The following is a 13,955-nucleotide window of genomic DNA, read 5'->3' as shown; positions in this document are numbered from 1 at the left end:
TAAAAATGTTCACATGAGTAATGTAACAGAGTGTCAGGAGTGTTTCTGAGCACAGGGTAGGAGAGTAGTTCAGATTCTGAAGAAGAACCACCAGACATGGGGGAGGTATGTTCTTCCCAGGCTAGTCCAGACATGGCTAGGCAGGCTCATCAGGTTTCAAAGGTCCAGCTGCAGGAGGAGGGTCCCTCTTCATCTTCCCCCCCCCCATGAGAGATGGCAAACAGGGAGAGGTGGGGTTTGGGGAAGCTGAATTAATAGATGCCAGATGCAGATGCAGAGCAAAGAGGGAGAAGCCCGGGAGGAACTTAGACAGTCTACCCAATTGGCCTTGCGTGAACAGCTGCACCTAGAGACCTCACGAGAGAGAGACCTCCCCCCACCCCTTAAGTTAGGGTAGCAAGACTGCTTTCCTTTCAAATGGCGGGCAACCTTTGTAGCTAACTTTTGAACCCCCTGAAGGCATTTCCTTGTAGACTGAGAGTCACTGAGAATTTGCATCTGTATGACCCTTTGAAGAAATGGATTAAAAGCCATAGATTGAAGCCTCTTGTCTGTGTTTGATTTGGCATGGGGGCAAAAGGAATCCTGACACAGAGGCTCAAAGTCGACTTAAGCCTCATGGGTGAAAACAACCACATCCTTGGTTCCAGAATTCTTTAACTCTAATTCAAGAGTGGCAGGACCATTTGAAAGAGATTCATTTATGGGGCAACACCACTCTGCATTTACTCAGTGGTACTTATCGGCTGCTTTGCTCACCGAAGCATGTGGACTGCATGCACTGAGACAGTGCGACTGACGCCCTCAATAACAGTATTGCATAATATATCAATTCTTCAGATCAGGGACCCAAAACTAGTACACCAATAGAATGCTGCCTCCAAGATTTGAGGGCCTCTCAGCCCCCTCAGTGCGTCCTCTTTACATAGGAAAGGCAGGGCATACCCAATAAGAATTCTGTCACGCTGCCTCTGACCTCCTTAGGTGTACCATGCAAACTCAGCATGGCAGCAACACATTTCATGGAGGATATAGCTATCAATGGCTACTAGTCCTCATGGCTATAGCTACCTCCACTATCAGAGGCAGTATGCCTATGTACACCAATTGCTGGGGAACATGGGAGGAAGGGTGCTGTTGCACTCAGGTTCTATTTGTGGGTTTCCTGCACACAGCTGATTGGCCACTGTGTGAACAGAATGCTGGACTAGATGGACCCTTGGTCTGATCCAGCATGGCTCTTCTCATGCTCTTAATCCATTCTTGCTATCCACTGGAGCTGGCCCTAAATCCATTCTTAGGGAAGGACAGGCATCCCCCATCCAGGTTCTCCAGGAACACGCCAAGCCCCTGCTCCCGCTTGCATGCCCCAGGACTCACAACTGCCCCCACCCTGCTCACCGAGATGTCCTCAGCGATCACTGTAGTCCCCATTTTTTGAAAAAAAATGTGGGCACAGATATGCGCACACTTGCTCTTCTGCAAAATGGTGCTGTGAATGGCCGATAGACATAAGGTTACAGGTGGAAATGACCCACCATCTGTGCCTACCTTCCCCCACCACACACAAAATGGTGGCTGCAAAGATGGCCAGACAGGCCTGGGGTGAGTGTGGGCAGCTTGGTTAGTGGGGTGGGGGTGAGTGCAGCATGGGGCAGCGGGCCGGGGGGGGGGTCACCAGATTACCGGACCTAATTGGGCACCCACACCATCCCTATCCATATTCCAAACAAAATAATTTGCGAATTTCTTAAACCTGATCACATGGCAACTGCTCCATATTGGGAATGATCTGTTTGGAATATATCACAATGCCAAAACTCTGATCTTTACTATGCAAAAGCATTAGAAGAGCCATGCTGGATCAGACCAAGGGTCCATCTAGTCCACCACAGTGGCCAAGCATCTGTCCTGGGAAACCCATGCATGTTCCCCAGCAACCAGTGTACATAGGCATACTGACTCTGATACTGGAGGCAGCAAAGGGCCATCTGGACTAGTGATAGCCTTATCCTCCATTAATTTGTCTAACCACTTTTTAAAGCTATCCAAATTGGTGGTCATCACTACATCTTGTGACACAGGTGGTGGTGAAGATCAAACATTCCATTGGTGAGCTTCTGCACCCAAGCAGTTCCCCATATAAGATAGCCTTTGTATAGTTTGGCTTAAAGCTGTCTCTTGGTCATATGGAATTAACCCCTTAGTCCCCATCCCAAAGAGAAACCAAACCTAAATATGGGCAACTGCATTTGATTTCATCCATATGTTGTTGCACCTGTGTTGTCCATGCTTTCCCGACTTTTGCCACTGCCTTGCAATTTAAATTCAGATTGCGAACTTCATAGAGCAGCAAGGGCTTTTTTTTTTTCTTTTTTTTTCTTTTCTTTTTTGCTTATATACCATGTACATCAATTGCATAATATAAATAATATTGATGCAGCTCTTAGCCAAATGCTTAACCAAGATCCAATTTTGTGTGTACTTTTACTAGGGAATTCTTGCATTGAATTTAAAACAGCATTTTTTTTCAGACTCTTTACTCTGAAGTCATCGTAGTCAATTCCAAAGGAACTGCACCCTGGTAAATGGCTCGAGGGCTGCAGCTCTATTCCCCACCCCCATTTTCTTCCTTTGGTTGCAAAACTGCTGAAACAATATATGCTGCCTTCGGGGGAGGGGATTGTTTAACAATTGGCAGAAAAATGTAACAGAAGGGGGGGTCCCTCACTTCTTTATTTGCACACAAGTTGGCAGATGTGCACTGAATATCCTGTCATTAGGTCCTGCAACTACAACACACAGATTTTTAATTCATGCAAAGATATACTCGGTTTAGCTTTTTTTTTTCTCCCCAACAGCCACACATGACAAAACACCCCCCCCCATCCCATTACAAAAGAAAAAGAAAAAGACACTGACAGGGTGGAGGGAGGGAACATTAAGTAGAAAGCATGGGAAGAGGTAACAAGTTCAGTTCACAGCAGCTCACCTGATACAGGTGTATGATTGAGAGCACCATCACACCAGGGCAAGCAGACAATAAAACAATTCAGTGTAAAGCTAAAACTGGCTTCACACATGCATTTGAGAATATATATCTCAACCTTGCACAGTCAAAAAGTGCTCAGGGTGGCTTACATCTTTTTAAACACCAAAATCAACAATATTTGATAAAACAATTAAACAGCAAGGAAAAACAGAGAGAATTGCAGCAGATAAAACTGTCAAAAATAAGCATGGTCAGTCTTTAAAATCTTAAATCAAGCAAACTAAAAGCTTGTCTAGATTTTTTTTTTTTAAGTGGGAGAGTCCTAATTGAGCAGCAGAAGATAGAGTGGGGACAAAACAGACCTCCTGATGAAGTCAGTTTGACGTGTGTGTGTGTGTGTGTGTGTGTGTTTGTGACCACAGAAATGCATCTCAACTAATGTTGCTTCAGCCATGGTCAAGATTAGGGATCATGGAGAAATCCAGAACAGATTCATATGAGTTATGAATACAACCGGGGGATTCCACAGCAAAACGGCTTTTTCTGAGTCATGCAGATTCTACAGACCTGCAAACATTTTTTTTGTTTCACTTTAGAGGTGGGTCGGAGGGTGGGATTTGCACTAATTCATTAGCACAAATGCGCATCAGTGCAGGTGTACAAATGCACACCTGCACTAATGCGTTGCTGCGAATTAGCGCTGCTGCTAAATAGCACAAGTAGAATAAAATTCTGTTTTTTAAAAAATCCAATCCCATCAATGAGCAGATGACAGAACAAAAGATACCTGACAGTTTGTGAAACACAGATAGAATGGATTTAAGAAAATCCATACAGCCCTAGTCAAGATGCATGGTGATTGCCTGATGACGGCTACATCAAGTAATGATTTATATGTGTGAATGAGCCATCCCAGAGCTTTTCTACCATCCATAGCATCACCTTTACAACTCTTCTTTTCAGTAGAGACATTTCACCCATTCAAGCTGCAAGCCATCAAATGTTAAGTTGTCAAGAGACATCTAGTGATGTACATGCATGTGTCAATCAGCTCAAATGCTGGGTGTCATGCAGAACCAAAAAACCTACACCACTGAATGTTGAACAACTTAGGAGAGAGGACATTATACATTCACATATTGTTATCCTGTGAATGGTATATCTTTTTAAAATTATTTAAAACAAACATTGTGCTTGTTTTAACATCAATATCTCAACTTTCATGATTTCACATTTTGAATAAGGACCAACCCTTTCAGTACACAGTGATCACATGCTTCTTTAACAATAAAAGGGATGTGCATACATGTATTCATTACACACATTCGCACACCTGAAGCTTACACTTATTTACCTGTTCATTTGTAATGGATCCAAAAGTCCTTTTCGGAGCTGTTTTGGGCTGCCATGTAAATACAAAAACAAGAAAGGGTATTTAAATGCTTTACAATGAATCCGATCTATTGTTGTTGCTGCTGCTGTTGTTAAGAAGAAGAAGAAAAAGATTCTGGGTCAAACACATGTAACCTCAAATATCAAAGCCACTCTTCCATCACTCCTGTACAGCTGTGCTGAGATGTAAGACTGGGCTTGCAATATCCAGCAACTCCCTGCTGTAGGATATAGCACTTCAATTTAATGAGCATTTACACTGGTGGTGGTAAACAGCAACTCATCGTCTTGAAGTACAAAATAATCTGAGAGAGAAATATGTGCAGGACTGAACTCAGAAGTGCATTCAGATCCACATCAGGCCCATAGTTTAGCACAGCCCTCCCCAACTGGGTGCTCTTTACGTGTGTTGCACTAGAACATCCAGCACTGGAGGCTGGTGGCTCCGATTTTGGTGGGGCTGTGAATCCATCCCAGGTTTCAGTTAGAACTAGCCAGAACTCTAAATGAGCTATCAAAGGTGCTAAATCTATTTTGGGGACAGGGTTCAGCAGCTTGGAAAGCTCCATTACAGTTGTGGCTGGTTCTGATTAAAACCTAGAATGGATTTACAGCCCTACCGAAATCGGAGCCCCCAGCCTCCACTGATTCCCAGCATATATATATATATATATATATATATATATATATATATATACACACACACACACACACACACACACACACACACATACACATATACATATATATATATATGTATGTATGTATGTATGTATGTGGGGGTGGGGTGGGTGGTTGTAGCATGCTGGGAGTTGTAGGTCAATGCATCTGAAGGGCCCCCAGCTGGGAAAAACCGGTTTAAGAATAAGACCAAGTTTAAGAATAAGAAAAAGACCGGTTTAAGAATAAGACCAATACGACCTAATGCTTTTCACATGTAAATCCTCACCTCCTAGAAATGAAGCATTTTATCAGAATTGTTTTTTTTCCCCCTTGTGAATGAGAATGTTGTCCTCTCAGAAAGAGGGACATTTTGCTTAATATTAAACATCTACCATATGCAATTTATTTGTTTTGTTTGGGTTGGGCAACCTCCCCCCCCCCCACACACATACATACATACACACGCAATGCCCCAGAGCTATTCTACATGCAAGGCATTGCACGGCTGCTGCCAACACACAGAAACTAAAATTGTTGCTGCTGCTGCTGCTGCTGTTAGTGATAGTGGCAGCAACAAAATAAAAGAGAAAAGAGCATAGAAGAAAAGCAAATAGGAAGCCATGGTGTTTCTGATCCTAATGTTGAGCCACAACAACAACAACAACAGTTGTAAGAATCTCACTCCCATGGTGAATATTTAATGAAATGTTCTCTTCATCTGTGAATTTTAGGAGGCCATTTCTGCCCAGCCCTTACAGTCTCCTCCCTCCCCCCTCTGCAGAGCTAATCAGGGTTCAAAAACTGAGTCTAGTAACATATCCACTGCTCATTTTTAATGCAGGATGAAGACAGTGAAACATAAAACACAAAATGGTGTAAGGAAGGTTGGGAGGATAAGCTCAGCTTTGGCTCAGGAGAAGCACGATTAAAATGGTTGGTTACATCAAGGGTCATTTGGGGATTTAAGCTGCCAACCATTACATCAATAGACCGTAATAGGTCTATCGGATTTGATGGACCACTGGAATTACTGAAGCAAGCCCAGCCCTCAATACATACAAGTGCTTATTCAATCTTCAGCAGGAGAAACCAAATACATTATTGACCATGGTTTGTAATATTGATTTGGTGACAAAATGAAAATTATACCATTTTATGTTTATTTTATTAATAATCAGTAGTAAATGCCAGGGGTTAGCTCCTGCAATCAATCCCACAAGTAGAGAAGTCCCAAAGACTCACATAATTAAGTTTTAGTTGTCTGATTATATACATATCATATATATGTATGTATGTATGTAAATGTTAAATTCTTAGTCTGACAGCCACATTATCAACCTTAAACTAGCCAGTAGACTGCACCAAACACACATGAAAATTGCAAACACACCATAGCCAAAACCCAGCACAGCAGTTAGGTGGCCTTCAGCCAATTGATTTCAATCAGTTTAAGCACACTATACTCCGTGCTGGATAGAGGCCAATTCCTTAATCTAATAACTCCATTATGGCTGCAAACCAATGCACACTTCCTTGAGTAAGTCCCATTAATCTTTGTGGAACTTTCCCTTCCAAGTAAGTATTTATAGGACCTGGCTGCTGAAGACATATGCACCAAGCCAGTGACTCACCTGTAAGCACATGGTTCTAGTGCACACAGAAGTCCTATGCGGTAGCATATGGGCAGAGTATGCACATGTAGTGATGTCTGATGGTACCTTCGGTGGAGGTTATTTTGGCAATTGTGTACACCTATGGGGTGTTAGTCTAACTTAAGCCCAATTCATTTCAACTGGTCTACCCTAAATAGGGCCAACTTTGGATACACCTCACTCCTGGGAGAATCAGCAAGGCTTGAGCTTGCCAAGAGTCTCAGAGTTTTACCTAAAAGCTCAGTCTACCTTGTTCCTGTTCCAACTGTGTGCTCCCTGCCCCCATTTAAAGAAGAAGTATGGATCTGGGTGCACATTTTTTTATTTTATAAACTTGAACTCAAATGTGTCTCTCCCCCTACCCAAAATACTTATTGACTAAAGCATAAAAATGTGCATTCCCCCAAATGCCCATTTTCCAAGGCAAGTACACATTTTTCAAAAGAACATATTTTGCAAATGAGCATTGCAAGCTTGGAAATGCGCAAGATTGGCTTGCAAAATGTGTTTGCATTCAGGGGTACGAATGGGACAAGCTCTAGTCATAAATTTACAGAAATGACATCCCTAGGTACACCCATATTGCGCAACGTAATTGTGCAGGCCAAGTGACAACTGCAGCTATTGGAACCCCCCCCCCACACACACACACACCAAGCTCCTTTGCAAGCAGTGCATTTGCAGGAAATGCCTCCCCTTTGCAGGCAATGCCTCCTTTATGGCCAACACATAATTCTGGCATAAGTGTTTCTGGCATCAAACTTCTTATTCAGTTTGTTTTTTTCAAATATGAGTGAGCCCCAGCAAAACTAAAAGCACTCAATACACATTTTGGCCACCCTTAAATGCTCCATCTTGAGAGATTCCCATGTGAACTGCACCATTGGCTTAAATGTTGTCTGGGCTCTAGACGTTTTAAGGATGAAGAGACAGGAAAGACCTGGGCTTGGATCCAAAGATGCTCTTATGCAAGCAGAATATAATCCATTCCTGCTGCAACACATGCCCTGTACCAAATATTTTGTTGTTTCTGAAGGGTCCCCCAACTATCAGGGGCAGCTTGTCGGGTTGCAGTGAGAAGGAGGACGCTGGAAAGCGCGATTCCATAAGCAGTGCCACCCACAGTAGTTAGGTTCCACCCAACCCTATCAGTGTTTTGGTAAATATTCAGGCATTTTCCTCCCCCATCGCCATATATGATGTGTTTCCATGGAACACAATGGCCCAGTTCATAAGATCACAGCAGGGAAAATAAGCCATGGTGTCTTATTTAGGGATGTATGGACTGCAAAATCCGCACCATTTGCATTTTGTGCATTGTCAGGAACGTTTTGTCGTCCGCTCACAGACGGACGGGATTTTTTTTTTCATCATTTTGTGGAAAAATATGCAAAAAATTATGTAAGAGGTTTCATAATAATTTACATAATTTACCTTAGTACATAACATTTAGTGTATTGTCCCCATTCCATTCAACTTTTCCTCAGCAGAAACCTGCTTATTTTCCTATGAATAAATATGCGTAAATTGCAAGAAAGTAAATAAAAAATAATAATCCGAAAGTCCATGAAATACAAGGTCATTTTAGTCCATCTTGATTTTTTCCAGCATCCCTAGTCTTATTTCCCTTTCCCCATGTCCCAGTCACATGCCCGGGGGATTTGCTGATGGGCTGTTTTAGGGTTCTGGGGTGGCATGCTAACCACAGCAACAAGCCACCCTCACCAGCTCCGCATGACATGGCAAGTCACACCAGTGAGGGTAATTATGCAACAAGCAAACAAAAAACACCACCCACCAACCCCAACCCCCCAAATGGCACGAGTGTTGGGGGAAATAAGCTAATATGGCTTATTTTTCCCACCGTGATCATGTGAACCAGGTCAGTGATGACAACAAGGGCAAAAATCAAAAATCAGAATATCAAAGATGGTTAATACCCCCAGTGTTGTTTATAGAACAGCTAAACCTGCAACTATCCCCCCCTTTTTTCTATTTTGTTAATAAGCACCCACTTTTTTTTTCTTTTTCAGAATGAACACAATGGAAATAAACTGTGTCATTTGTATAGCGCTCCACAAGTTACTGTTAGGAATAGATAAATCTGAGCACATTTTTTTTTTTCAGAACTACAGTAGCATGAATGTCGCAAGCAGTAATAAAGGATGCAGGCCCTCCGTCTGCTGTCATTTACCCAGTGTGTAATTCAGATTTTCATGCATTCTGAAAGATGAGGCCCACTTTTCACTGCTTTCCCACTTAAGGCAGCACAGACCGCTGCTCTCTGCACTACGCCGAGGCAGGCAACCTGCATCTTAATCAAAGTATAGGGTTGGGCATTTTTTTAGTAGTGTATACTTAATATCTATAGAGAGCACATTTCAAGTGTACGTAAGGCTGCAACTCTGGGAACTCAACTGCGGCTTGATTTATGTTAAAGCTTTGATATTATGTTTGTTTTTAAACACATTTAAAACATAAAGCTGTTTTATCAATCCCTGAATGGTTCATTGTTTTGTATTGTATTCTATATTTTAAACTGTTGGTTTGACATTTTAGGCTTTTAACTGTCTGTAATCAGCCCAGACAACATTGGTCACTGGGCGGATTAAAAAATATATAGTCAAATGTTAAGCAATTTTATTACTATAACATCGTATCAGTGACTCTAAAACTAGGGATGGATTGATTATTTATTTATTTATTTATTTATGTACAATATTTAAATACTACTCCATATCTAGAACAGATTTCGGGGCAGTGAACACAACAAATCACCTTACTTCCACTCTGGGACATTTTTCACATGTGTTAACCCCATAAGTCTGTTTCAACTTTTTTTTTGCATCAATCTGTGGGAATGGGGAGAATTTTGTTCAGTTCATATTCCAATAAGAACTTGCAAAGCTTGCACATTCTGACTCAACACATGGATCAGAATGCAGTTATCCTTCAGTATCCAGACTCCTCATCATTTTGAGAAGCTAGTGCATGAGGGAAGAGGAGGGAGAAACCCAATGCTTATTCCCAGTTTCATAGTTTATGAAGCTCAGAAAGATTGCCAAAATCCAGACATTCACTGTTTCAGATGCTTCTTGGTGGGACAGAATGAGTTCTTTACATTTTTAAGTAAATAAATCCTAATTTGAGAGTCTATCCTTATCTGTAATTTAGGTATTCAGAAGTAAACATTATGGTTAAGGATAAGAAACCACAATTAAGCATTATGTTTGCCTGAAACTTCTGAGTATGTTTTATGAAAAGTAGACAGAACAGAAGCCTGTTACATCATTAGGGAGGTGGTAGCGATGGCAGGGGGAAAGCAGTGCCACATCATCAGAATGATGTGTCTGATATGAGATTACTGAGATCATGTTATGGAAAGGATGCTAAATTAAGGGCTAATGTACAGGGTACATTAAACGCACAGTGCATAGTATGTGGCCTGTAAACTACAAGCTACATTAAATGTATTGTGCATTAGGGTGTGGCTGATCCTAACTTCTTTTTTACTTTAGTGTAAGTGTGCAGGAGTCCAATCCAGTTTGGGACCACCACATACAGGTCAGTGTTTAAACCTTCCTACTCAGCCACCTTGAGCTTTTTTCATTCTTTTTCCCCCATGCAGGAGGTGAATTTATGGGAGGGGGATGACTGGGTGTGAAGTCTGAACCTCAACCTCCCCTACCCATCTGCAGTGGTCCTGATCTAGACTGGGGGCCCACATGCTTACACTAAAGTTAAAAAAGAAGTTACTGTCACTTACATACCTGGCATTTAACGGAGCATGCAGTTTAGTCCTTAAGTGCTATATAAAGATATTTGTTATTAGCAGGTGTTTCACACAGGCATTATCCCTCATGAAGATGAGGCCTTGTCTACACATTACTTTCTTTGTGTCGAGGCCGTTCCATGCCCTATATATCTGAACAGCTTGCCATGTTGATTATTCCCATTCCTAGAGGGAGTTTCTGCAATAGCTACCATGGCAGGCACATAGGCAGTGACATAAAGACTCTCCACACAATCTGGAGGCATGGGTCTCCGACACTGAAAGAAAATGAGTTCTCTATAGCAAGATACTCTGTAGGCAAATTTGCCATTTCATTTCATTGTGAACTAATGAGAGTGATGAAAATTTATCCAGGGAGGTAACTTTTATAGCCTGTAAACCCAGCTAAATTGGCACAAATGGCTTAGTAACCCTTACCCGTAATTTACTTGGACGTTGATTTCCCATTTCTTAGTCTCTGCTTGCTCCCTTCAATACAAGAAGAGAGGGAATGAAAAGTAAAAGGCAGACAAGAAGAATTAAGGAAGCAAATTCTTCTCTCCATCACACGCTATTAGATCTGCTGAGAGACATTTACACAAACCACAGAGAACAGGAGACTGATTCTATATATGAAGGACAGATTAAGGTATCGGTTATGACTGTGCTTTGCTCTAAATACGCCAGTTTCTCTACAGCCTGAAGGAAGATTCCAGAAACATCAACTGTCTCAGAGAAGAAAAAAAAGATAACTCTTCCGTTTTACAATGCTGTTATGATGAAAGCAAAAAGGGGAGGTTGAGGTATTTACTCTGGCATACTAGAAAACTCCCATGGCCCATAGGGTTGAAGTACTGTTGGCACACTTAAGTTTACCTCAAATTGTTGGTTCTGCACACATGGGGCCTCACTGTCTGGCTCTGAGGAAACTCTCAAGGCTAATAAAGCCAACACAAATTAGTACATCAGAAAATACATACATACATACATAAATATACTGTGTGTGTGTGTGTGTGTGTGTATATATACACACACACACACACACACACACAAATGTGGCTCTGATAATAGAAGGGGAGAGTAGGTAGCAACCAGCACATAACTTAGGCAATGGTGTGTGTTATTGCGATATTGCCACCAGTGGGAGGTGGGGGATGTCAGGAGTTTGAGCTGTCAGTAAGAAGGTTCTGAGATCTGAATGTCTGCTGAAGATAAAAATTTGGATACGTCTCTTTGGGTACCTGCTGATATACCTGAGAAAACTATCTGCTCCAGTATGAACCTGATTAGCCCTGCTCTTTATCCCATTCGTACATTCTTGAAATGTTAACATCCGAGTATATCCTCACTTTCTGAGCAGGTGTGTGGGGAGGTGCTTCTAGGCATGGGCTGGGGCCCTCCAGATGTTTTGGCCTACATTATCCCTCACTATTGACTATACTGACTGGGGATCATGGGAGTTGTAGGCCAAAATATATGAAGAGCCACAAGTTGTCTATCCATGTTCTAGACTGTAGTGCAGTAGTGAGCCACTTCAGACAGTACAAGTGTCACCCCCTCAGAACCCACCATGTGCCACACACACATGGCTCACCAAAACAGCCACTGCCACCAAAATTTGGCAGCAATCTGGTGGCAGCAAAAAAACGCCACTTTTTCACTTTAAAACAAGACATGAGGGAAGCGTGCACCTTGTTTTAATGCATAATCGTGTTCTTGGATGCCCCAAGAGAAGACGAATGTGCATTCAGACAAGATGTACACTCTCCACAAGCCTTGTTTTAAAGTGAAAAACTGGTATTTTTGCCACTATGCCACCAAAATTCAAAGCGGGGTGCAAAATAGGCTAGAGAGGCATATGTGGCCCATGAGACACCCATTGCTCATCCCTGCCCTAGTGCATGTATAAAAATGGACACACAGGGACACAAAGACTGCGTTCACACAACACGTTAACCCACACACAGTGGATGAGTGTGGGTTGCTGTTGAACCGCGAGTTGTTTGTTGAACCGTGGGTTAGCATGTTGTCTGAATCCAGGACATTTTCCCCAGGGTGGCTTGTTGACCATGCAGTGTGGCTTATTCTTCTCAAACAAGCCACCTTCAGAGCCCATGGTTTGTTGTTGGGTTGTTCAGGGTGGTTAACAAGCCGCACTGCATGGTTAACAAGCCACCCTGCAGACAATGCCCTGGATTCAGACAACATGGTTCAACAAACAACCAGCAGTTCAACAACAACCCATACTCAACCACTGAACAGCCCCAGAATGTTTCTGAATGGCTTCTCTTCCATGCTTTCCCACATAACCACCTATGCAGATAGTACTGTATATGTTGCTCTACAAGTGTAGAGTTGCAGCTGCTTTATAAGCAAACACACTGTGCGATTAAAAAAAATCCATGTTTAAAGGTTTTTTTTCTATTTCTTTAGAAAATAGAAGTTGTTTAGTCTTGTTTTCTTCAAAGCAAAATGTTGTAGACACCGGTAACCCTTAAGTTATTTTTCTTCAAGACGTTGAACCTAATGACCCTGGATCCCTGAATAAAGGCCTTTTTAAGCAATTGTATACAGCAGCAAAGTAATGTATAGCACATAACTGAAACTCTACAATGCACTCATCTAAGCAGTTTAGAAGCCCATGATTATGACTTATGTACAAGCTTACTCAGCAAGTGCAGTAAGCAAAGAAACCTATTTTGTGTTTTGATTATTTTTATTTGTTACAGTTACTATGACACAACAGTCCCCCTTTTTTTTTCTGTGTGGAAGCCTTTCAAACTTCTGATCAAATTCAGATCACCCTCCCCCCCCCCGTGACTATATGTCCCTCTGTGTGTACACACATATGTGTATGGATGTGGATTCACAAACACAACTCATATAGATTATAATGGGGAGGCTGTGGGGGAGAATCTGGTTTTTATCAGTTCTAATTATCAATTATAAAGGCAAAGTTCGTGCCCCCCAAAAGACATTTTAATTCAATCATAGTGTTTGTTTTTTTAAAGTGGTCTAAGAGTGTTCAAATTACCATACAATTGCGCTCATTTCACATGCCAGCAAGGTTATGTTCAAAATCCTACAAGCTAGGCTTCAGCAGCATGTGAACTGAGAACTACCGGAAGTACAAGCTGCATTTCGAAGAGGCAGAGGAACTAGAGATCAAATCGCCAACATTCGCTGGATCATGAAGAAAGCAAGAGAATTCCAGAAAAAACATATATTTCTGCTTCATTGACTATGCTAAAGCCTTTGATTGTGTGGATCACAACAAACTGTGGCAAATTCTTAAAGAGATGGGAGTACCAGACCACCTTAACTGTCTCCTGAGAAACCTGTACGACAGTCAAGAAGCAACAGTAAGAACCGGACATGGAACAACCGATTGGTTCAAAATTGGGAAAGGAGTACAACAAGGCTATATTGTCACTCTGCTTATTTAATTTATATGCAGAGTACATCATGAGAAATGCCAGGTTGG

At 41.9% G+C, this 13,955-nt stretch overlaps 1 protein-coding gene across 1 annotated transcript in view; it reads right to left on the bottom strand.

Annotated features, from left to right (window-relative positions):
- Window positions 1–13,955, bottom strand: part of LOC146338463 (protocadherin-11 X-linked-like) — a 247,395-nt gene that overhangs the window by 12,854 nt on the left and 220,586 nt on the right. The window contains exon 3 of the mRNA XM_084813319.1: window positions 4,347–4,394. Within this exon, the coding sequence (XP_084669445.1) occupies window positions 4,347–4,394 (48 nt within the window). The remainder of the gene's footprint in view (window positions 1–4,346; window positions 4,395–13,955) is intronic.

Source organism: Heloderma suspectum, chromosome 9 (assembly GCF_057233095.1).
Source record: "Heloderma suspectum isolate Gila_16-S chromosome 9, 16-S_ref, whole genome shotgun sequence".
Classification (NCBI taxonomy): domain Eukaryota; kingdom Metazoa; phylum Chordata; class Lepidosauria; order Squamata; family Helodermatidae; genus Heloderma; species Heloderma suspectum.
This window is presented reverse-complemented; position numbering and strand designations above follow the sequence as displayed.